The sequence below is a fragment of the Daldinia vernicosa genome (assembly GCF_022497035.1).
Source record: "Daldinia vernicosa strain CBS 139.73 unplaced genomic scaffold F5Y00scaffold_6, whole genome shotgun sequence".
In the NCBI taxonomy this organism is placed as follows: Eukaryota; Fungi; Ascomycota; class Sordariomycetes; order Xylariales; family Hypoxylaceae; genus Daldinia; species Daldinia vernicosa.
In genome coordinates this window covers 170,410-194,393 of record NW_025953922.1, presented here as the reverse complement: position 1 = coordinate 194,393, position 23,984 = coordinate 170,410, and the positions used below count along the sequence as shown (strand labels likewise).

General features: G+C 47.4%; 6 protein-coding genes across 6 annotated transcripts; 4 read left to right on the top strand and 2 right to left on the bottom strand.

Annotated features, from left to right (window-relative positions):
• Nucleotides 1-7,062: 7,062 nt before the first annotated feature.
• F5Y00DRAFT_173987 (uncharacterized protein) lies at nt 7,063-9,328 on the top strand. Its single transcript, XM_048004905.1, has 3 exons — nt 7,063-7,635; nt 7,709-8,656; nt 8,706-9,328. The coding sequence occupies exons 1-3, from the start codon at nt 7,512-7,514 to the stop codon at nt 9,086-9,088; spliced, it is 1,455 nt and encodes a 484-aa protein (XP_047868414.1). The 5' UTR covers nt 7,063-7,511; the 3' UTR covers nt 9,089-9,328.
• Nucleotides 9,329-10,331: 1,003 nt separating this feature from the next.
• Nucleotides 10,332-11,733, top strand: F5Y00DRAFT_226763 (RNA-binding domain-containing protein). The gene is made up of 3 exons (XM_048006382.1): nt 10,332-10,457; nt 10,524-10,907; nt 10,979-11,733. Coding segments are annotated over exons 1-3 (825 nt in total). The 5' UTR covers nt 10,332-10,455; the 3' UTR covers nt 11,418-11,733.
• A 368-nt stretch (nt 11,734-12,101) lies between these two features.
• On the top strand, nt 12,102-15,014 carry F5Y00DRAFT_226762 (TPR-like protein). The gene is made up of 2 exons (XM_048006381.1): nt 12,102-12,715; nt 12,779-15,014. The coding sequence occupies exons 1-2, from the start codon at nt 12,542-12,544 to the stop codon at nt 14,546-14,548; spliced, it is 1,944 nt and encodes a 647-aa protein (XP_047868412.1). The 5' UTR covers nt 12,102-12,541; the 3' UTR covers nt 14,549-15,014.
• Nucleotides 15,015-15,335: 321 nt separating this feature from the next.
• F5Y00DRAFT_173948 (Ser-Thr-rich glycosyl-phosphatidyl-inositol-anchored membrane family-domain-containing protein) lies at nt 15,336-16,940 on the bottom strand. The gene is made up of 3 exons (XM_048004904.1): nt 16,548-16,940; nt 16,118-16,489; nt 15,336-16,063 (listed from the first exon to the last, which is right to left on the bottom strand). The coding sequence occupies exons 1-3, from the start codon at nt 16,744-16,746 to the stop codon at nt 15,939-15,941; spliced, it is 696 nt and encodes a 231-aa protein (XP_047868411.1). The 5' UTR covers nt 16,747-16,940; the 3' UTR covers nt 15,336-15,938.
• A 1,754-nt stretch (nt 16,941-18,694) lies between these two features.
• Nucleotides 18,695-20,254, bottom strand: F5Y00DRAFT_173929 (uncharacterized protein). Its single transcript, XM_048004903.1, has 2 exons — nt 19,644-20,254; nt 18,695-19,584 (listed from the first exon to the last, which is right to left on the bottom strand). Exons 1-2 carry the CDS (start codon nt 20,100-20,102, stop codon nt 18,949-18,951), a joined length of 1,095 nt encoding a protein of 364 aa, XP_047868410.1. The 5' UTR covers nt 20,103-20,254; the 3' UTR covers nt 18,695-18,948.
• Nucleotides 20,255-21,310: 1,056 nt separating this feature from the next.
• F5Y00DRAFT_226756 (FAD/NAD(P)-binding domain-containing protein) lies at nt 21,311-23,768 on the top strand. Its single transcript, XM_048006380.1, has 5 exons — nt 21,311-22,038; nt 22,107-22,264; nt 22,315-22,544; nt 22,611-23,013; nt 23,085-23,768. The coding sequence occupies exons 1-5, from the start codon at nt 21,416-21,418 to the stop codon at nt 23,528-23,530; spliced, it is 1,860 nt and encodes a 619-aa protein (XP_047868409.1). The 5' UTR covers nt 21,311-21,415; the 3' UTR covers nt 23,531-23,768.
• Nucleotides 23,769-23,984: the final 216 nt, after the last annotated feature.

Here is a 23,984-nt window from a genome sequence, read left to right as displayed (position 1 = left end):
GGGATTTAAACCATTAAGCTCACAGAATTGCCCATTTACGTGAATAGTTTATTCGAAGGATCAAGCTCACCCGCAGATATGGTATTACTAACCATGGCCCCGGGCGCATAGACTGACCACTCAGAGGCTGGCTTTCCTCCCATACGCACGTACGTCGAGCCTCTCTACATAGGCTGGCGTCACAGACGGGATAGCCCCCAACGGGAGTGGCGCGCCGATCTGTTGGCATTCCTTCGGCGATATCTCACAGACCGAGATCATGCTATTTGAAGGATATCGCCGAAGAGCTGAACAACCCTACTACTTGGATCCCTTGATGTTTGATATTCACGTGAAACATAGCGACCAAAAAACTGAGAGCTGGGTTGAGGTAAGAAAAGGTAGTTGTTAGTGTAGTTACGATCCGCCGTGATGCAATGTTGATGACACCGAAAGGAATCGGCTCGGATTAGACGAGGGTGGAGGCTCCTTCAGGGGATCTTCCGCGGGCGGCGTCTAACTGCTAATGGTCAGAGAAGCGTGTCTATTTTCGAAGCCCAGGTATTCGTAGAGGACGAATTGAGTTTAGGGATCCGTTAACCTATTAACATATGTGATACCGTTGGCATGGGTAGGTAAAGTGTACGGTGAACCCCATGTGATAGCGAGGGATAGCGAGGCTATTGAAGAGCCAAAGCGTTAGTATCGTATTATGTAGTTAGTAGGTAATAATTAAATATGTGGCTGACTTCATGGACGCCCGACCATCTTATACTATATCCTTCTGGCATCTTATTTCCTGTCGCACGGTTTAATTCCGTCGAGATGTTTCCGAGCACTGTGTGTATCTTCGTCTGTAAGGCTGGATCTCTCCAAGCCCCACAGGCCGGCGCATGCATAATGACCAGCTATTATATACCAGTCTCGTGCGAAAGAATGAATCACGTAAAGAGGAAGTTTGGGTAGAGGTTACATCTGCTCATCTAGGTAGATCTACCCCGTTTGCTGATCAAAGTATGTACAAGCTTTTAAAAGTAAAATCTGCAATTGAAGAGGCGGGGAAGCTTAATAGATACCAGGTAGGTGGGTAATAAGTACTTTCTTTTCCCGTCTTCGATAGTTTGTTGATTCAGCGAACATGTTCGTGGCTTTCGTGCGAACGGCTAGACATGCCGAAGCCAAAATAAGATATTACTGAAATTAGTATGTAGTTGGGTTTAGCACATCCATATCTCGTTCTAACGCTACAGAAACCCGGCACGTCAAGAATAAAATCTTGTTGGTTGGGTGTGGTATTTATCATTTACTGGCCCTAGCTAATATGGACCGCTGGATGTCACCATCTTAAAAAGATGAATTTGCTTGAAAAATATACTATGTAAGTAGTTGATACTTGCGTAGTACTAACGGAACCCTTCTACTTTATGTGCGTTGCATACTTACTCAACATACGTGCATATAATAGGTTTAAAGTCTCGGTAGTTGTGGTATATCACGTTTATGAATGCTGCTGACTCTTAAGTAATTCATGATATCCTGTAGAATATTCTTGGCATACTTATATATACTACAAGTATAGTAAGCAGAAAGGAGTTAATAGCCTACCTATATGGGTGTAGCGCGTGGAGTGCATATGGCTTTGTACGTACGATACGTACGTACATACACTAGTAGCAAGTATGCGTGTGGCACGAGGCAGATTCTGTAAGCAGTGTACATAGATGCTGGTGCACTACATACGCTCTTTAGGTATGTAATTGACCGAGAGGACCTCAATCGCTCGGGTACCTACTTACTTACCTACATAGATCCAGTATACCTACGTAGGAGTAAGGAGGCACAGCCCAGCCTAGCCCAGCTGCTTCTTACTACGTATGAATTCAGAGGGATTGAGGGACTGAAAAGGACCTTGATACATAAGGGACTCGGACCACGGGCCAGCATGAGGCTTGTCTTTTAATATCAGATCTGGGTGCTAATCGAATAATGGTTCGGTCAAAAAAGGACGGGGAACGGCCGAGCCAGGACTTGGATCTCACTCCCGAAATGATGAGAACCACCGAAGAACCCTGCTTCTTCCTAGCCTTACTACTAGCGGAGATACCTGGCAACCTTGGCACTAGGCAGGGAATCGAGAATGGCGGAGACGCTAGCTAAAGGAAAATTCCTTTTAAGTGTATGAGGAACGTGGCATGCCGCATGCCGCGTCCACACTCGCACCAAGTTTGGGGGGCAAGGGATGGGGAAGCCTGCCAGTTTCCTGCGAGTCTGCGAGCCTGAAGGGGTCATCATGAGAGAAAATTTAGGAGGGGTGGTAAAGGTGGTAAGGTGGTAACCACGATCACCGTTATCCGCCTTGCAGGCACACAAGAACCTTGACCTACATATAATTGGTACCGAATCTTCATACCTACATGGAAAATTCTGACTGGTCCAACGTTGACGGCACCTCCTGTAGGCTATCACATAGGCCGGTTTATGTTTGAAGTGCCGTCCGCCCCCAGATTATGTTCCCCGTCTCTATTTTAGACATTGAAACGCGACTTTATATCGTGGTCGGAGACCATCTTTGCCGCATTTCTATCGTAGAGGGTTCCAACTTTGCGGCTAGAGAGATCGAGGAGCGATGAGATGATAGGATAGGTATGCTGCGAATGACTTGAGCGATGTGGAACGCCGTCAACCACGTGGGCATTTGCCTGCGTACATTAGGTACGTAAAGACCTTAATTCGAATCTACCTACACCTATGTGTAGACGGTACTTAATTTGTACGCTGCATCAAACATGCATTATACTGTATAAAGCGGAGAAGAATGTCTTAGTAAAGGCCTCCACCCCCCCTATGTATGTATACATCACACGTACGAAGCTGTCTCGAGTCGTACGAGCTTCTAAAGATCCAATTCGTCAACTGTAAAAAGCTCTGGGTAAGGTTGGTAACATCTCACCCAAACGTTTGTATGTATGCGGCGCGGATATTCTACGAGACAGGCATACCTCATGCTCTTCCTAGTGGTGACCCGGATACTGTCTGTTTACTAAAACTTTACATACTCCCCCCCAAAAATAATAACAATAAAACCCTCGCAGCACACCGGAAGTGAGTTATGATAAATATCATCACACCGGCCAGATGACAAGCGGCAAGTCAAATTGCGTGTGTCCTCTTCGTGAATTTGTGTACGACGCGTGTTGCGCATCCCCTGGCAAAAACCGGCGATAGGTCTCTTAGGTAATCCCAAAGATGCGAGACGTCTACGAAAGGTAGAAACGTCCATTGCCGTTAGGTATCTCTTCAACTTCGGTACACGATGATAACTATAGCATTGTATTTCGGATATGAGGAGACGGGGTGTAACACATACAACGTATACGACCCCTATGATTTGTCAAAGATGCACGAGCATTACGTTTATCGACGAAGACTTCATCATGTTGATCTGACTAAGATTGACTTGAGCTTTTCCGTCCATAGGCGCGCAAGTTGGATGACGCGGTTCGACGAAAAGGCCCTCGAGGCTATAGGTCATACACTATGACCGAAGATGACAGCTAAACGCCTAATTACCTACCTACCTAGGTACCTACCTGAGTTAAACGTCGGCCCGGCTCCTCAGATTGGACGAGAAGGGAGCGCTGGCATACCCGAGACATCATATTTAAGATTTAAGCCTTTTGCACATATGGGTTGAGGCGCCTAGCGTCTTTGCGCGTTGATCTCTCCTTTTGGGACGAAGCGCAGCTAGCAAACAAGTTACGCCTCGTTAGAATTACCTATCTACCTATGTAGGGCGCCGCCGCCAATTTTTGGAATGCTGCTGCGTTAGGTGTTTCTGTCGTCTTATGTTGGCGGTAACAAGCCCGGTTGCCTACAGCCTACAAAGTAGGGATATTTAATGGTTAAGGCGGCGGAAACTGTTGTGTACGGCCAGATGCCTAGGTAGTGTAAGCTAGATAGATCTCAAGTATAGTACGGTGCGAGGGCAGCGGCATGGAGATCTCCATGTACATCCTATTGTAGTGTAAATATGAGTGAGTGCCATCAATGTATGGAACGGGCCCCCGCGACTTAGACGATCGACCATAAGACAAGACTTGACAGGTCCGTCGGAAAGCTATCCGCTGGGAACGCACCCCGCATAATCGATAGGATCCATTGCATACTAACACTCGCAGTTTTGGGCTTAGCTTCTGGCCAAGCCAAGCTGCTGATTTGGGCATTTGTCGATACACCTCACGTGGCGGCGGGAGGATCGTGGCCAGCCAAACAGGCATGGGTATCGTAAGAAAGATCCAGTTATAAACCATAGTTAGTTAGTCTGTTAGTTAGCAGTTAGTTAACCTAGTACGTATATAGGTAGGTCTGCATTTCGGGGCTTACTTCTTTTCAGGGACACCGATGGTAACGTACCCATCCAGCCATCGACGGTGCTTCTCATCCTAGGCTAATCTATGATCTCAATTCTACATACCACTGTACATACATACATCGTATAGTTCCTAGTTGCTATAACTAGTCGTGATAACAGCAAATATATATTATATATAGTGTCCTACTGGTCTTCGAGGTATTCGCCACGTACGAAACAGCTCACTGCTTTACATATTTAGGGTATCATCGGCTGGGTTATAAACTGTTGGGAAATAGTCAAACAAAGGTCATTGTGCGCCTTGACTCGTAGAAGCTTTACCTTAGTACGATATGGCGAGTAAGTAAGTATAAAAATTCTTATACCTAGTCCTTACTACTTGACGTTTTTGGCTTGTGATACCCGTGCCTTTCTTCGAAAGCCCTTTCTATGCTTTGTATGCTTTGTATGCTTTGTATGTGAACCCTATGTAACGAAATGTCTAATGTCTCCCGCACACGACGTCTAGACTCTATCTATGTTATGTTATTTACCAACAACGCCGTTATTCGGTATTTGAATACACTCGGCTCTGGCACGAGCCACCAGACTACCCGTGTTTTAAACAGGGAGTTAACCTGGAGTTGACCTACACTAGAGGCTCCTCTCTTGATACTTTTCAGGGTCGCTCCGATTGCCCGAGCTCGACCGCACAGGCCAGAAACAGACCACCAGTTCCCTGGACTTGGGCAACAAACCCAAGCTCCAGTTTGCCAAAACGCCTCGATTTGTTACAACCATGTCGTTTCGTGTCTTATGACGGGGGCGGCATATAATATAAAACTAGGTACATACCAAGAAATGAATATTCAAACTCCCTTGCGTGTCAAAAAAAAGAATTATGTAAACTTTCTAGGTAATCTTACAATTCGGCTCTTCCGACTCCAAAAAAGAAAAAGAAAAACAAAAGAAAAGAAAACAGAAAAAAAGAAGACAGCGTCATAGAATAAGATCCTCTCTATTTGCGGTTCGCGCACAGAACTAACTGGACTTTTGCACTTCTGCTGCCGCTGAATCCTATCCAAAGTTGATCACAGCAAAGATACCTAACAAGGCCCAATCCGGAACCTTTCTTCGTCGATTTTATGATGTAGTTGGGGTTGGATAGGTACAATACGGTAATATACGTTACACGTTTGAGTACCTACATTACTCTGCTCCTCTGTATGTCGATTGAAGTACATACATGCTGCATAGTACATCTTGTATGTGGAAGCCGCAAGCGTACATACCTGCTGTTAGTACCTCTATAAACGTGCTGCATACCTCCTGTACATGTAGGTATTCCGCTACCTCTGCATTGGCGTGGATGCCATATGGGATGGCGTACATGGTACATAAAGTTAACTTCAGTCACTTTCAACTGCAGCCACGGGGCGCTCCCATGTCGTACTCCACCATCCATGCACATGTGCATAGGTAGACAATCCCTGCTCAACTTCCCTCACGTGTGCCCGGTACATGGCTAGCCACGAGGAAAAAGAAACGATGAGCGGCTCATTAGTGACACGCTAGCGTAGAATCTATAGCACAGCATGTATCATATACTCTCGGTCGAGGTATCCTTCGCTAGCGATATTCCTGGAAATAGCCATGCGACAAATCCTTAGCCAGAAGGCCAGCTGCTGCATCGTCTCATCGTCTAAACGCCATGGACAAACCTTCCTACATACACGTACATACCACGCTACACTAAGCGTACATTCGTCTGGTACATACATGCAGTCCATACGTCTGTCAGATATTCCGATACATCTATAACGTACGTGTGGCTTTGCTCGTGCTGCCGTTAATGTCTCTTACACATGGATGCAAGTTGACCCTACATCTCGAGATGTATCTACGAAAGGCAGGTAGGTAGGTATCTACTCATACATCTACGTACCTAACATACCTACATTTATAGTACCTACACGCTTACATACATACACGGACACTTACATGGAGGTAGCGTGCTAAGTATGCATTGGGAAATACATAGGAATGGCCATCCTCTCGGCTCTTTTTTTCGACCTGCCATTTCTCTTGCAGTTCCTCCACAGCAACACGCGCAGGGCCTCCCTCCTTCGATCCCAGCAAGGGGGGGATCCTCTTTTTTTTTTTTCCCATCCTCCATTTTTATTTGGGCTTTCAATTCTCTGAGAAAGCGCTTCCCCCGTCCCCGTCCCTCCTCCTTCCAGAGGGAACTACCCCCCGTTACACGGCACTACACTGGCACTTAGGTACATACGCTTGAAAGATAGGTACCTACGTACACTTATCATCCTTTGTATGTACACTTTGTATGTGCAAGAGCCCTTGTGCTGACGGGAACTACCTACTCGAACTGGGGGGTTCTTTATCCTCTCTTTACTCTTGGGACATTCATCCATAACTTGTCAAAATCTCCTCTTTACCCTTTTTTTACTATACTCCTCCCAACGTTTAAGTTCAACCACCCAATAGTCGTTTCCTAATGCGCATCGTTATTTTATGGTAGTGCTGTATTCGCGTGCCGAGACCAACGACACGTTCCTGACGCTTCTTGACCTGTCGTTCTACACAGTTCCCTGTCGGCTTTACTACCTACCTACATTACCTACCTACATACATACCTACTAACCTACCTACCTACCTCTACTACTACTTGGTTACTACTACCACCTACTCGCTACTATATTTTATTACTTCTTCTACCATTTACTACTACTACATACTTCTACTAGCTAGCTTCCGTCCCACTTTCCGACCTCCGCTCTCTGCTTTTTTCTTCTTCTCTTTCCTACCAAAGGACCAAGCATCAAGGACCAAGCTCGAGCTCAAGCTTTTACCGGACCAGTTGCGCTTAATTACGATTGGTTATTTAGCGTCAATGCTGATCAGACCCCGTTCACCAATGTAAACCGATGTCGAGCGCTGCCGCGTCCCAAGTCTATCCGTCCATCTGATAACTTAGTTCGGGTGACTTTAGTCTAAAGCACCAACTTATACCGCGACGCTGCACCCGCACGTCTTTGCATCCTCGTTAGGTGGCCCCAGTGCTCACCTACTGGGCATCTCATTAAAGCTGCTACTTAGCCCCTCGATAGTCTTTTTTACCTTCTTTCCCCCTTCATAGAAATTCAATTCAAACTTCGCAAGCATGGCGGCAGATCAGTCTCGACCTGTGTCGCAGAAAATCCCAGCCACATTGGCTACGGTGTTGAATGCCCCCGAGGATAATCGCGACTCAGCCTATTATTCAAGCACAGATACCTCTAGCAAGCGTATGTAATTACTATAGTAAACCTCTAGCCGAAAGTTTAGTATTAGCATTGCTAACTGCTGGAACCCCTATAGATACTTCTGCAGCCTCGGGCATAGGTATCAATGTATACCACTCCGTTCATGACAAGACTCCTTCTCCGACCACCACGAACCTGGCCCCCCAGTCAATCATAACTCCCGCGAGTAACATGAGTGTGGCGTCGATGGTATCGCCGACGACACCAGGTAGTGGACGTTTCGACCGGCCGCAGTCTTTCGATTCTATACCCGGCGGCATGTCTTTGGGTGCAGCAAGTGTCGGGCCGGATTCACGACGGGAGAGTGTTGATAGCAGAATCAACCAGGGTTTTGGTGATTTGAGGTTGAGTGGTTCCCCTTACGCGAGTCAGAACCACTCTACGACTTCGTTTCATGGAAGTTTGGTGCAACAACGCAACTCCCGTGCGGGAATGGACCACCTGGCGGTGCACAGGATATCTAATGGATACCAGCCGAATGTCGAACGCACACCTAACGATCAACACCCAAAAGCAACTAAAACCGCACCGGCTATCACTGGTCCTGCTACAAGCACGATTGCTAGGGCAGCGGAACCAACTAAAGGCCAAGCTTGGGCATTCCCGGAGGAGGAGATTCAGCGCATGCCATCCACGGTTGGTAACCATACCTTTTTTGATTCTAGGAGAAGTAGTATCTCGGAGTCGATTGCGAGCAGCCAATTTACGACCGAATCTCGGTTACCACCCGGGCAGCGCCGTCTCGACGATGGTATAGCTCCAGATTTCCAAACGATTCACCACCACACGCTTCAGCACAAGCAACTCTCGGATCTTCATAGTGAAGAGTCTAGCCCGCATAGTGGCAATCAGCCGTATAGTCGGACACCTGAGCTTCGGCAAAGTCACAAGCTAGCGGAACGGAAGCGGAGAACAGAGATGAAGGAATTGTTTGACCAGCTTCGCGATTTGATGCCACAGGAACGAGGGTCGAAAGCATCCAAGTGGGAGATTCTAACAAAAGGTATGCAGCTGTCACTTAAGCATTGGCGCACGTACTAACTGCTATTTAGCTATTGCCGAGCATCAGAAACAGAGCGAAACTCTCAAGAGTGTTCAGAGTCATTTCCAAGCCGTCATGCAAGAAACGGAAATGTTGCGTCGTGAAGTCGATAGGCTGCGCATGGAGAACGCGCAGCTTCGAGGAAGTATTCCGATACCGCCAGGCCAAGGCCCGCCGAATACTGCGATGCCGTCGCAACCGTCCGCGGATCCATACGGCCAGGACCCGTACGGCAGAGTCCCTCGCCCGGAGCTCCCGCCCTTACGAGCTTTAAGTAACAACATTCCTAGCAATCCAGATTCCATGACAGGTGTACAATACGATTCTCAAAGGCCACCTAACGGATATCGCTCAGATCCTCACCAAGATCCTCGTCAAAACCGGTTCCAATAGCCGTCATTACTATCATTCACATTTCCTTTTGTTGTCGTTGTAAACATATCATATCGGGGAGCGGCAGTTATCAAAACTAGACTTGCAGCGCTTTTTCATCGATACACCGTATAAGCAAACGGTTATTCCCCATCGATGAGCACCTCGGAACTTAAGGCGCGGATGAACTTGGTACAAAGGATATCATGTCGGAATAAGGATACTGCCTAGTTTTGTTATTTTGGCGTTGGTGGTACTGAAGCGGGTGGCTATTCGATCCCTTCAGACTCGCTGATGATGTCAAGGTGTGGATTGATGCTAGTCATCCCTAAATCGCTAGCCTAGAGCGACGCTCTGCTCTTCACCTATAGAAAAGGGGGAATGTGCGAAATTTTATTTTCAAGCAGCGGATGGACTACTTGGCTGCAGATATCGACGTTTAGCCGGTACTTGCTCGAGTGCCGGCCTTCGAGATATCGTTCACGGTTTCATCGCTGCTCATGTTGAGCTTATTGGAGTGTATATACACATATACCCGCCGTTCTGTTGCTCGGCTAATTTTATGTCATGGGTTTGGGGCACTAAATTCACGATTGGTGAATACCTACGAGGATATATTCGGGATGGGCATGGAAGGATACAGTAGGAGAGGCTAAAAAAAGGGCTTTGGGGTTGTGGTGGGAGTTAGAATGGCGTGTAACGATCCTTTGAAACCGGGATCACCTACCCAAGCAACACGGGTCAAATAGACCGTAGTTCGGACGGCGAAGATATGATACAGCCTCATGTCTAAGATTTTATGTCGGTCTGGAAACGAGTTTGATGGTATGCTGGCTGCTTATAACTCGTGTTTCTATAACGGGCTTGCCTTTGTTATGATAGCCTAAGACGACTCACGCTTAAGAGGCCGACTTGTAATAGAACGAAAACTACGAGTAGGTAGGTTCGATCCTACACGCAAGTTCGAATCAGATCATTTACATTATTCAGCTTCAAGTTAAAATATTTGGATATATCAACATAGATATATATCCCTCTTTAAGTGCCTAGGTACTCGATTCAAGAGAATTGTTTGGATAAATACATATAGAGCACATGCACCTACATGTAGGCAATTTAGTAGGTTACTAGGGTACCTAACTAAGGCTAGCTACACTAGATTCAATTACCTAATACACTAGTGGCGTGCTCCGTAAGAGTTGTGTGGGTTTGGATAAGCAGATAAGGTACACACTATGTGGGCATTCCCTTAGTGGAGCGAAATTTTTTCTTCATCCAAAGTTTTTTTTAAGGGTCCTACAAGTTAAAATCTTCCCTTACATCTTGCAACTTCACATCTAAATTATTCGAAGGAGCATTTCTTTATTTCAAAAGACTCTATCACTAAAATGTATGAACCTGGCCCTTTTTTATTGAAAGCGAGAGATCAATTGGAGCTAATTGTTTGATTCAATAGGCATTCCCTTCGACGCGCAGCTGCTAGAGCAGCATGCTCTTCAGCCTTTGCCGTCGCTGCCCCGCGCCAGCAGATTGCTTCTTTTGCCATGCAGATTTGCAAGGCGAATGCGCAGCCGGCTACCATCATGCCTCTAGCTCGTTATTTCTCCCAGACATCGCGGGTGGCCCAAGATGAGGGTGATCGGGCTGCTGTAGAAGAGGCTATTGAATCTGCTGGACGGACCGGTTCTACGGCCAACGATCCGGAGGACCTTTCCAATAAGATCTTTATCAGGAACCTTCCCTACGAGGCCACAGATGATCTTATCAAGGAGGCGTTTAACAAGTATGGAGAGATCATAGATTTCCGCCTAGGCCGTGACCCCTCAGGCGCCAGTAAAGGGTACGTGGATACATTGATTCATACAATTCTTACTCTCCAGTTATCGATTGTGTGTGTTAATAGGGTTTTAGCTACGGTTTCATTACCTTCTCAACCGCTGAAGCAGCAACCCGCGCCATTGAGGAAGCAGACAACTCGTTTTGGCAAGGTCGTCGCCTCTTTGTTCAGCCCAGGACGTCGCCTACTACTGCGCGACCTGTATCAAAGGCTCCGGAAGAGCCGACAACCTCGTTATACATCGGTAACATTCCATACGAAACGTCCGATGCCGATCTGAACAACATCTTCCGGGATCTGGACGACGTTGTCAATGTGCGCGTAGCTGTGGACCGCAATACTGGCTGGCCTCGCGGTTTTGCCCATGCTGATTTCAAGACCCTGGAGAGCGCACAAAAGGCATTCGATAAGCTCCAGGGCTTTCAGCTAGGAGAGCGCACTCTACGCGTTGACTTCGCAAGCACTCGAACTGAAAAACCTCGATCCACCTCAAACCGAGACCCGCGCAGATAAGCGGGTTTCGATAGGTGCGATGCTTTTGCCTTCGGATTGATGGCTATAATCTCATATTCCGGAAAAGACTATCGGTTGGACGATGGGTTATGTGAGATGTGACCAGGAAGGCGTCATGACAGATGAGAGGTTCGAGGTGACATGGATCAGGCCTTACCAGCAGCTTTTCATCTATCAAATGGAAAGAAAGCTATTGTATGTAACAACATAAGTTCAAGTTCTTTTAAGAAGAACTGCCTCTATCAAATATCGGTAGTTAGCACGAAACTGGGGTTCATAGGGAACTGAATGTACTAAAAAAAAAACTTCTCTCTGATACTTGTGCGTTTCATGTGACACAGTAAATACCTACAGGCAAGTTACCTATCAGTCTCAATCGAAAATTGACGGCCGGGTCTTGGCATTCTGAATTGCGACTGCCTATGTATGGGCATTTTGCAAGCTCAAAGTTTTCCGTGAAGCTAGCGCTATACCGGTTTGCACGGACCACCTATTACTACGCTAGTTACAATCAAATGGAAGGTTACCACGAAGCTTTTGGTGGGGCAAACCAATTGACCTCGGCGGATGCCGTAGGTGTTACAGGTTCAGGTGGCTGGCCTCTGGCTTTCCTCGGCATCTTGGGCCAATTTAGGTACCTAACCTGCTAACCTACCATATGGAATACACTAGTTAGTGAGGTCACCTCGTTGTCAAAACGGCTTTGTAATAAAAGATTTACGATAAACCATTCCGCCCAAATTCACCCGTCTTTCACCTACATGTGAATATTCCTTCTTTTTCAAGCTTCGTTTTAAACTTTAAAACGTCTAAGCAATCATCTATACCATTTCCCCACGAATTCCCCACGTACGATAAATCCCTTAGGTACCTTACCTAGGTATTGTACCTAAGCCTAGTGCACTGAAGTTCCGCCACCTGTGCACCTTCCGACATCGAACTGATTCTAGTACCTATCGGCATTGTTTATTTACATCCTTCACTTCTAAACCTTCCATCGCCATTGCCCGTTACCCATTACCAAAGAAGCTATAACATAGTTTGGCGCATAGTTCTGTCCACAAATTTAATCCGTCAGATTGTACATAAAACACCCTTCCGACTTCCGACTTTCGACTTCCAACATGTCTTTCCTCGGTGGCGGGCCTGAGTGCTCGACGGCGGGCAACCCTCTTAGCCAGTTTGCGAAACATACCCAGGAAGACAACAGTCTGCAAAGAGACCGTATTAGAAATGGCACTCCTCAGGGTGGCATGGGCGGCTTTCGTAGTGCTGCACAACATGCCCCGCAAGATGAGGTACGAGTGTTAATCAATAACTACCTACCACGAGTGCACGAGCTAATAGTACATATCCATTAGATGATGAACGGCTTTCTGCAGCAGAATGGCCGATTACCCGACATGCCACTTGAGGGCATGAATCAGATACGATTAGATCACCCCTCGCACGGTGTTCACCTACGAGCGAACTCGACTTCACCAGCATGGGCAAACGAATTCCAGCAGAACCCCCAGGCAGCGATGGAATCCGCCTTCAAGGTCCCCCAGGGCACACAATTCACCCCCGAAGATTATGCCAAATTTCAGCACATGACAAGTCAAGTGAACTCATCCCGAGCGAGTCCCATGCCTTCAGCCATGCAGTATCAAACCCCGATGATGGGAATGGGGACGATGAACGGTATGGGCATGGGCTACGGTATGAATGGCGGCATGCCCATGTACCGCCCTATGCCACAACAGCAGTTCTCGCCGGAAGCAGTCCAAGATAAAGGGAAAGGAAAGGAAAAGGTAGTGGAACTAGATGATCAACAGTGGGAGGAGCAATTCAAGCAGCTCGAACTACAGGAGAAGGATGTTAAAGAAAAAGACGAGGCCGCCGCCCTGGAGCCCGAGCTCAATAAGCTAGACGAGCAAATTCTAGAGTCGGAAACGAACGAGTTCGGAGACTTCGAGTCTATCTGGAGAGGCATCCGAGCAGAGGAGGCGGCCGCTAAGGAAGCTATCAATGAGGAAGAATGGGTTGAGCAGTTGGGTGATCCTGACTGGGCCGATCGCTTTGGAGACTGGGGTATGCCTGGCGCCAATAGCAGGTTAATGGCTGACCCCGAAGTAGAGAACTATCTCTTCGAAGAGGAGAATCTGTTTAAGGACACGGCAAACCCGTTTGAGGAGGGTATGCGGATCGTCGACGAGGGTGGCAATCTATCGTTAGCCTCTCTAGCTTTCGAGGCCGCCGTTCAAAAGGATCCGAAACACGTGGATGCGTGGGTCCAGCTCGGTATGGCTCAGGCGCAAAACGAGAAGGAGACGGCAGCTATCCGGGCATTAGAGCAAGCTAAGAACCTCGACCCGAATAACTCGGCCGCACTCATGACCCTGGCGGTTTCTTATACAAACGAAGGCTACGATAGCATAGCTTACCGGACACTAGAGCGATGGCTATCCACCAGATACCCTTCCGTCATCTCACCTGAAGACCTCTCCTCCGCGGCTGATATGGGCTTCACAGAGCGCCATCAGCTTCACGACCGGGTTACACAGCTCTTCATCAAGGCCGCGCGGCTCAGCCCAGACGGCGAACACATGGATCCGGACGTGCAAGTGGGTCTAGGCGTACTATTCTATGGTGCTGAAGAGTACGACAAAGCCGTGGACTGCTTCTCGGCGGCGTTGGCGTCATCCGAGCTTGGGGCGTCTAACCGGCAAAACCAGGTGCATTTGTTGTGGAACCGTCTAGGGGCAACGCTGGCTAATAGCGGCAAGAGCGAGGACGCGATCGCGGCGTACGAGAAAGCCTTAACATTGAAACCTAACTTCGTGCGCGCGCGGTACAACCTCGGTGTCAGCTGCATTAACATGGGGTGCCATGCGGAGGCGGCGGGCCACTTGCTGGCGGCGCTCAGCATGCACAAGACGGTGGAGAAGGAGGGCCGCGAGAAGGCCCGCGAGCTTTTGGGCGGCGGTGTCAGCGATGCACAGCTCGACGCAATGACCACCCAGAACCGAAGCACTAATTTGTACGACACTCTGCGCCGCGTCTTTACGCAGATGGGCCGCAGGGATCTTGCCGAGAAGGTTCTACCTGGTGTCGATCCCGAGACGTTCCGTGGCGATATCGACTTCTAAAGAGGCCACTCACGGTAGAAATGGTTGTAGGCTGATAAATTTCGAGAATGAGAGGGCGAAATACGATATAATGAAAACAAAAAAAATTGGAGGAAAGGGGGTTGGCGGCAGGGATAACGAAGTTGCATGACCTCGCGTGCTCTGGATGCTAGGAAACGCCAGAGTATTTGGTATCAGAAATTAAGGCCAGAATAGTTGAGTGAAAAGGCTGCCGAGGTTTAGATGACTAGCCACCTACCAAACTATAGGGTTTAATATGCGACAAGTGTGAATTTACATCAGAAGACATTCGCTCTCAACGGGATGTCTTTTATGAACGTGTTGAAAATAGGATAGGATGGGTAGTTAGTGTTAGTGTATATGTTCAACTCGTGAATTTTATGGGAACGACTACCTACCTAGGTACCTAGGTAGTGTACGCCAATGCTAAAAAGACCCGTTCTATACGTTAACAATGCATTCATTCATCCGTATTAGACTGGTTTGACTTTTATGACCATGAATATACGATAAGAGGCTTATTATCAAAAGACGGCGAAGTAAGGGGCTAACTATTCTAGAAGAAGAAGCTACCTAACTTTATATGATTATCTCCACGTGGAGATTTAAAGACATCTTCAATACCTAGGAATGTCTTGCCCAGCTTCCATTCTATCCATTCTAGAAATTTGTTTATATGTGCCAACCAAGTAATAGACACTATGATGATTGCTTCACAACATACTCAAGATTAATATTTCGTTGGAATGTACACATGTATGCCGTCCTCTTGAGCTAGCTTATAGCGGCATGATCTACGTTACTCAGTACATAGATGTTAGGAAAAGAGGAGCATAGAATACTAGTAGTTGATATCTCCATCTACTCGTATACTCCCGTCGTTGGAAGCATACTTTAGTTTGAAACATAGGTAATCTTTAAAACGTCACAACTATCTCGCATGCTTATTTTCCTATTGGACCATGCGAGTTCCCGCACGGAAATCTTAGATCAGATATGCAAGTGGAGAAGGACGGCCTTGGCGGACATGCCCTTAACAATCGAGCGTCCTCCCAGTATCGAGATCTTAGTTTAACTGAACGATCTGAATCTCATTGAGCACTAGCAGATGGATCTTATCACGACTATGCGACGGAAACTACCTGTCGCTAAGAAGATTATACATTGATCTGGGATACTCTACGTATACAACGAAGTAGTCCCAAAACGCTTCATACGTCGAAATCCCTTTAATCGCAACAGCTCTTAAATCATATGCTTCCTTCCATTAAGCCTCAACTGCCAGTGCATGGCATTGTACGAGAGGCGAAAAGCGTATTTGTACAACGAAAACGTCCGAACCGGGAGAATCATACTGCTCTTGATGAATAGAACGAGACATATCATGCGCTTACACGAAAAGCGCACCAACTGCGAGAAGCATCGGGGCCACAAACGGAGCCACCGTCTGAGCGGCATTCGTGTTGGGCACGGGTGTCTCGGAGGTAGCAGACGAGGTCTTGGCTGCAGAAGAAGCTACAACATATCAGCTCACCAAATCTAATAGATACATATATATGCTTGACTTACTGGAACTAGCACGGGTGCTAGACGAGGTGATAGAACCACTGCTAGTGCTGGAACCACTGCTGGTGCTGGAACCACTGCTAGTGCTAGTAGTGAAGCTAGAAGACCCAGACGACGTGCTAGAACTAGTAGGAGTCGAAGAAGTTCCACTGCTAGTGACGGTGGCGCTGCTAGAGGCAACAGTCGACGAGACAGCCGAAGACGTGCTAGTCTGCGAGGCCGTGGTGCTAACCGAACTGCTGCTAGCAGAGCCGCCTGAAATCTCGAACTGCTGGCTGTAGTTCACCTCGGTGCCGTCGTTGATCTCGAGGGCGTAAGTTCCAGAAGGCAGCGAGGTAGAAGGGACCCAAGTGTAACTCGTGCCAGTCTGGCCAGCTGTGTACCGTTAGCAAATGAGTCCAGTGAGTAGGCCATCAAGTTTTATAAGACTTACAGGTAAGCTCAGAGACTGTCTTGAGGTTGTCAGAGGGGCCATCCTTCAAGGTAAGAGAAACGGGGCCAGCAGCATCGGACCAGGTGATCTCGAAAGGCTTGCCAGTCTCGATGTCGTTGAAGTTGCTGTTGGTGATGGCGACCGCACTAACCCAGGCCGGGAGTACGGCGAGGACGGTAGTGATGAAAGAGGCCTTCATTTTGTCTCGTGGTAGAAAGTATTAAAGTATTTAATGAGTGACGAGATGATCTGTGGAAGGACGAGGACAATGTCAGTAGAGCTCACACGATAATAATTATGTTGCCTGCCGACAACGATAGCTGATGTTATCCGCAGAGACGTTAGATGACTTTAAGTGGTTCAGTCCCATAAACAGTAACCTTCCACTTGCGGATTGGGATCTTAGAAGATCGTTGCGACGTAGCGGGCTAGCAGATAGAAGTGGGTTGTCTGAGGTTTCTCTCGCGGGTTATATAGCATAAAACAAATCGCAAACTTACCAATGTTGTTGTAATTAGAAAAGTGTACGCGAAAAGGCGACAAGAGAACTGAATTTGGATAATGAGCGTGTAAAGGTTGAAAAAGGAATGGAAGCTCAGGTGAGCAGCTGGCACGAAAGAAAAAGAGAAGGCTCTTGTGGCTCTTGTCCAACTTGTGCGCGCCAGCAGGCCAGGAAAGTGCAAGGCCGCATCCCCGGGGAAATTGGCAACCGCAAATTTACGAGATTAACTTGCAAGAGCACACCTACTTTAGAAGCCAGGAACGGCTAAAATCCCATTTGACTAATCCCAATTTGGCTTAATCATCACAAACTTGCCTAGAAATATGCAATTAGGCAACCTTTCCAATCTTCACCGGGGCCATGTGCCTTTCCTTTTCGAGGAAAAAGCTAATCTTGGTCGGGCATTGCGTTGTATTATAGATCAACTCCGGCCAATTATCTCCGCCCATTAAGCCTGGGACCTTACGTAGACCTAGTTGAGGCCATTATTGCAGCTGCCACCAATGTTTGCCCTATTGCATCCTAGTAACCTGATCAGGTCTAGGAGACCGACTTTCTTTCTCTCCCAAGATTCTCTTTCCCAACTTGAGGCATGCCGAATATAATTAGCTATGCCGATTACATACCTAACCTAAGTCGACTCGAATTATATAAACACATGCAGTAAAAATGCTGCGTATGCCAAGATCAGGGCATGACGTGCAGCCTCGATACACAACCAGGGGCTTGTACGCTAGCACGACGTATTATGCGCCTATGAAAAATGTCAGATGATTTCATTCGGCAGTTCGTATTACCAGCCCTCTACATACCGTAGGGTATTTAGAGCCTCATTAGGGTAGCTACCTCTACATGTAGGAAGGGCATTAAACATATGCGATATCTTTTTAACTCGTTTACATTTAGGTTTTAAAGCAGGAATCTGCAAACATTGGCCTATCTAACGAAGTCTGCTGATAAGGGAAAACTGCATGCATTGACAATGAAGGTACAATACAAGTCCGGTTCCCAGCAGGATCTCGACCCGTGCTGCCGTGCAGCCGTCTGTATAACCTAAAGCGGACGTGTGGGGCCGCGCAATCTCGCCAAATCCACGCTACATATGTCTAGGCTGTCAGTCTTAGGTGATTAGTTTCCTGCATTAGAGGACCCAATTGGATCTAATTTACAGGGGGTGCTCCCGGTCAGAACCCTCCTTGCAGCTTCCCCAGGTACAATACCCCCATATGCAATTTAGGGGGTTTCTCGGTTACCATAACCCATCACTCCCGAATCTGTGAATGACCTTGGAAGGTGCCCCTTATTAACGTCCACACTCTCTCAACGCGCGTAGCATGATTTTCTACGGAATACGAGTCTCACAATTGAGAAAAGGCTCAGCTAAAACCTAATCAATAATATGGACCCTGGTAGATTGTCTACACCAGACGTTTCATTTTCGTCGTATTGCCTTTCGGAAGACAATATGTTGCTGACTAGTTTGCCCTCCTTGGCCATATAGATATAACAAGAATCAGACTGATATAACAAGAATAAGATAGTGCCTTGCTAGTACCGGCATTTTCGCTGAAGATCAGCTTGGTTTTGGGTTTGCTATCCACAAGCTGTGGTTCCAGCAGGCAAAATCAGAAGGTCGGGAAGTTAAAACACAATGCCAGCCCTTAACTACCTAATCCATTAACTCAACTAAGTATAAGGTTGCGGCTACGGAAGTCGACTCATGCATTAACCTCGATAGTTGATTTCTAACATGGAAACAGCAGTTTCATGACCCCAGGATACACTCTGGGTAGTCGAGCTAGGCGACTCGGATTAGAACTCGCACCTGACGCTTCCTAAAGCTACAGTCCGTTGCTATCGCAGATTTACCCAGGGCCTTGGATAGCTAGGATCAATGTTTTAAGGAAGGCTACAACGAACAACACCACGACGGACGCCTTCCGTCTCTTCTCGGAGCTCTTCAACGTTGGCACCCATCTCTCGGGTCTTAGTGACGAAGTCGTCTAACGAGCCGCCCACACCGAAGTAGAGCTTTTTGGCACCGACTAGTGCTTCGGCCGCATTACCGTGCGCCTTTTCCTCCTTGAGCAGAGAGAATATTGTCTGCGTAAATGCGCTGAGAGCAAAAGGGGAATAAATGGTCTCTGCACCAAGTATAATTGTCCGCTGGCCGGATTTGTTCCCTATTTTGGAAGCTTTATCGGAGTTCAAGAGTTCAATAAACTCCGTAGACCAGGCGCCGGAAAAGAAAGAAAGAGAGATCTTGCGAGCTGTCAGGAATTCATCGAATGCTTTAAGAACTTCTGGCATCAGATCGAGCTCCCCCTCCGATGAGAAGGCGCTTTCTAGCAGAGGCGAATCTGCTCGTTGATGAAGAGCCCAGCTTAAGATAAAGTTGGGCAGTGTTACGAGCTGTAGGACAGTTGGATTATAGTCGGCCAAGACTATGGAGAGAGCAGAGCTTTTCTCGGGCGCCCGAAGAGTGAGGCTCCACTGGAAGAGCGCCAACGAGGGGAGAGCCGTGCCGCAACCGAGCTAGAAATGTCTAGTTGGTTATTCTGCGGTATTTGCTAATTACGACCGAGAAGACTTACCTCGATCAACCTCGGGATCGTGTCTATGTCAGAAAGGAAGGATTTCGACAGCGAGAGGACCTTGACGAGATCCACGCTACTCTCCCAGGATTTAAATCCGCCTTCGTAGACTCCGGTCTTCACATCATGATTGCCCAGTCCGGGTTCTGTATCACCTCCGTCATCTTCGGCCATGAGCTGAACTCGGACATCCCATAGCTCTCGGCGGGGTAGCTGAATCTTCCCAGCACCATCTAGATCAATATCTAAGATGCCATAAGCAATTTTTGACGGTAGCTGAGAAAGCATCTGGTGTAAGTCATGACTGGTGGCAGGGAGTAAAGGTTTTCCTGGTACGGGAAATGCACTAGCCGACGCCTGCGGCTGCGCAGATTCGCTGACCTGTGGGCCTGCAGAGTTTGACTCTCCGTCATCCTCTATATCATCGCCGGAAAATCCAAAAGAAAATTGTCCAGACATATCGAGAAGGTGCACGAGTTAGTTGGATCTCAGCCTCCTTATCATATATCTGACACTGTAGGGTGAGGCGAGTAGACACTTTAACACTATCTAAGGTTTGAATATGTACAATTAAAAGTGCGTTTTCAGACCCTTGAAAACGAGATACAGACAGGTGGGTATGTACATGTACAATACACTGCGTGCGATTAGTTAGGGTACAATAGTACTTCGTACATACCTAAAGCTGGACAGTAATGCTGTAATTGACCAATTGATCGCTAACCAGATCAAACTCAATTTGAATATTTTATGGTAATCCCGAGCTTACACTTACTTACACTTATTACTTACCTTGCATTCCGAGCCGTATATGTGTATTATACGACCATGGTTTCTTACGTCAACATTTTCGCACATACAATGCACACATGAGGCATTGAGCTTTATCGTGATCATTGGTCAAACCACACAAAACGGTCGACATCTGCATTTCACATGTACCTCATATGCGGGTATGCATTCGAAAATTGGGTTCTTCCAGGGGACCTTGCTCCTTCACACTTCCTATGTATTGTGCCTGTAGATGCACGCCTCAGTGGGACAAATGTCTATCATTCCAAGTACAGTGCAGCACAGTTATAGGGCACAGTTGGTTATAGGAACGTGGAAGCCCCTCCACGAACAATGGGCGATTGGCTGAAATACGATACCAACGTCCAGCCCCATCCATGATAACCATGATAACCATGATAATCAAGCAAGACGACCTATCAGGCAACTCTTCATTGGCTTCCTAGTTAAAGAACTGGGCATGTCAATGCTAGCGTTGCTCTCAATTCGTCTTATTTCGTCTCGACTATCGTGGCGAACCAGTTCTGTTACAATGCAGTCCATTGAATGGACTGCTTTATCATTCGTATCCCGGCAGGGGGGATGGCTGTAAATAAATAATATATGACAGCCCGAGTTAGAGACGCAAACATGAGCCATATACGTAATGTGATGAGTCGAGGGGGGCAACAAATAGATTGCATTTCGAGTGAATAGCGGGCAGGTAACTCTCCTGACATAGGAAACCATTAAAAGAGAACTTCCTTCTCTGATGGTAGGCTAGGATACGCGGCTCCCTGTTACTCAACTTCCACATTTGCCCTTTCTAGAACTACAAGGTCTACGTATAGGATTTAGTTGGTCCTCTTACTTATATCCGCTTTCAGCTAAGCCCTCCATCACGCCAAGGGTACTAGATAATACGATTTTGCGTCTACTAGTTGGGTTTAATCAAGGTTCAAGTCCAAGTATAAAGCTTGTGTCTCCTTGGACACGAGAATATGAGAAATATTACGAAATTACAGCGTCGGATTTCTCGTCTTCTCGCCATCCCAAGCAGCATGACACGCCATAAAACCGACCGCAAAGATCCTCATGTGCCAGACTATGGGGAAAAGAGTATAAGCAACACCAAGGCTCCCGAGATTGTATCGAAGCCACCTTACACAATCCGGGAGGCACCCCTCGGAACTACTAAACATGTTAGGATCGTAGGTATCGGTGCGGGGGCCAGTGGCATAAATATGATACGGACCCTTAGGAGAAACATAGCCGACTACGAGTTCGTCACCTACGAAAAGAACGAGAAAGTCGGGGGAACTTGGTTCGAGAATCGTTATCCGGGATGTAGATGTGACGTACCAAGTCACAACTATCAGTTCTCATGGCGCCCAAATCCCGAATGGTCTAATTTCTTCGCGCCTGCCGAAGAGATTGAGCAATATCTAGACCTGGTATGCGAAGAAGAGGGTATGTCGGACGCGATCAAGACTCGACACAAGGTCGTGGGTGCTTGGTGGGATGAGGACCGTGGGCTTTGGGACCTGAGTGTTGTAGACCTTGAAACCGGCCAAGAGTTCAGAGACAATGCCAACTTCCTCATTAACGCATCAGGCATACTGAAGTAAGATAGACCATCGACCATAGGGCACATCACCTGGACAGAACGCACTGCTAATCAAGATACTCCAGTAACTGGAGATGGCCGGACATCCCGGGGATAAATAACTTCAAGGGAAACTTAATACATACTGCTAGCTGGCCTAAAGATTTCGACTATGCCAACAAGACTGTTGCTTTGATTGGAAATGGCTCGTCGGGTATTCAGTTGCTACCTACAATCCAGCCAGGTCAGTCGACCCCTATTCTGTTCGCTATTATATAAACTGACCTCGAGTAGGTGTCAAAAAGTTGTACCATTTTGTCCGTACTCCGACATGGATCATTCCCCCACGAATACTGTCGATGAAGGTGATGGGAGGGCCTGCTAAGGATATCCTTAGCGAGATAGAGCTCGACGAGAAGGAGAACTTTACGCAACAACAAATCGAGAGGTTCAAGTCGGACCCTGCCTTTTACCGTAAATTCATCAAAACAATCGAGAAAGATAGCAACGGCGCATTCGCACTCGTAAGGATCCATATATATCTACTTCCGGCTCCTCGATAACATTATCATTGATATTTTCGTATGCAGATCGTGAACGGCAGCCCGGCACAGAAGTTTGCAACGAGTAAGGTTGCCGAGTATATGAAGGCAGCGCTAGGGGGTGATGAGAGGCTCTGCAAGGCCTTGATCCCCCAATTTCCTCTGGGGTGCCGCAGAATCACGCCGGCACCAGGATATCTAGAAGCTCTCAGGGCCCCGAATATAGAAGTCATCATAGAAGGGATCGCCGCAGTTGTACCGGAAGGCATTCAACTCGAGTCGGGCGAAGTGATCAAGTTAGACGCCATAATTTGCGCCACAGGCTTCGATACTTCCTTCGTTCCGCGGTTCCCCATCGTCGGCAGGCATGGTAACGTCCAGGACGCGATGAAGATAGAGACGCCGAGAGGCTACATGTCGTGCGCACTTGCTGGCGTGCCTAATTACTTCAGTAAGTACTTGGTCCATAATGACCCTAACTTTAGGATTACCTACGTACCTCATCCTAACATATTCTTGAAGCCTTCCTTGGCCCCAACGGGCCTATAGGCCACGGTAGCGTATTCACCTTAAGCGAGCACATCGCTAGATACATCACTCGCATAATAGCAAAGTGTCAAAAAGAAGGCATCAAGGCAATCGTGCCATCAGACGCAGCAGTAGAAGACTACAGCCAACATGTGACGACCTTTATGCCGCGTACGGCATGGGCATCGCCAGGTAAATCGTGGTTCAAGGGCGGGACGGAAGACGGGCCCGTCACGGCTCTGCACCCAGGTAGCCGCGTGCACTTCTTCCACATGCTCGAACACTTCCGCGGCGAGGACTTCGACTACGTCTACGATAACCCCGCGCACGGCAACAGGTTTCACTACTTGGGCAACGGCTTCTCGGCTAGGGAGCTCGATCCTAACGCCGACTCGACGTGGTACTTGGAGAAGGATGTTGATGGGCCTGTATATACGTGAATATAGAAGACGGGGTATAGGGTTGTAGCGCGGTGTTGTGAGTAGGAGGTATGTTAGGTAGATAGATGCGCTTTTAGGCCCGGCGAATAATGTGGATGCGTGTTACGAGTTTTCTTCTGTCTCGAAATGAAATCAATATATACGATTTACGAGTCTTTTAATAGTAATACTCGTGTAAACAAATATATGGGTTCTTGATTCGATTCGTTGCCATTATGGATGATTTGCAGTGCTTTACGTAACTGGTCGGTCCTTCATCCTCAACACGAACCCCATACCGACTTGTCATATATTAACCTAGTCTTGTTCCAATCTTCTGCCTCGTGCTATTTTAAGCATACAATTTTACCAGATCTTACATAGTCCACTCCCGAGATTTTAGCATATCACTAATGTTTCATATTTTCCCGAGGGTATGGATCACTATTGAGCGTCGAGGCCGATTCGTTATTCT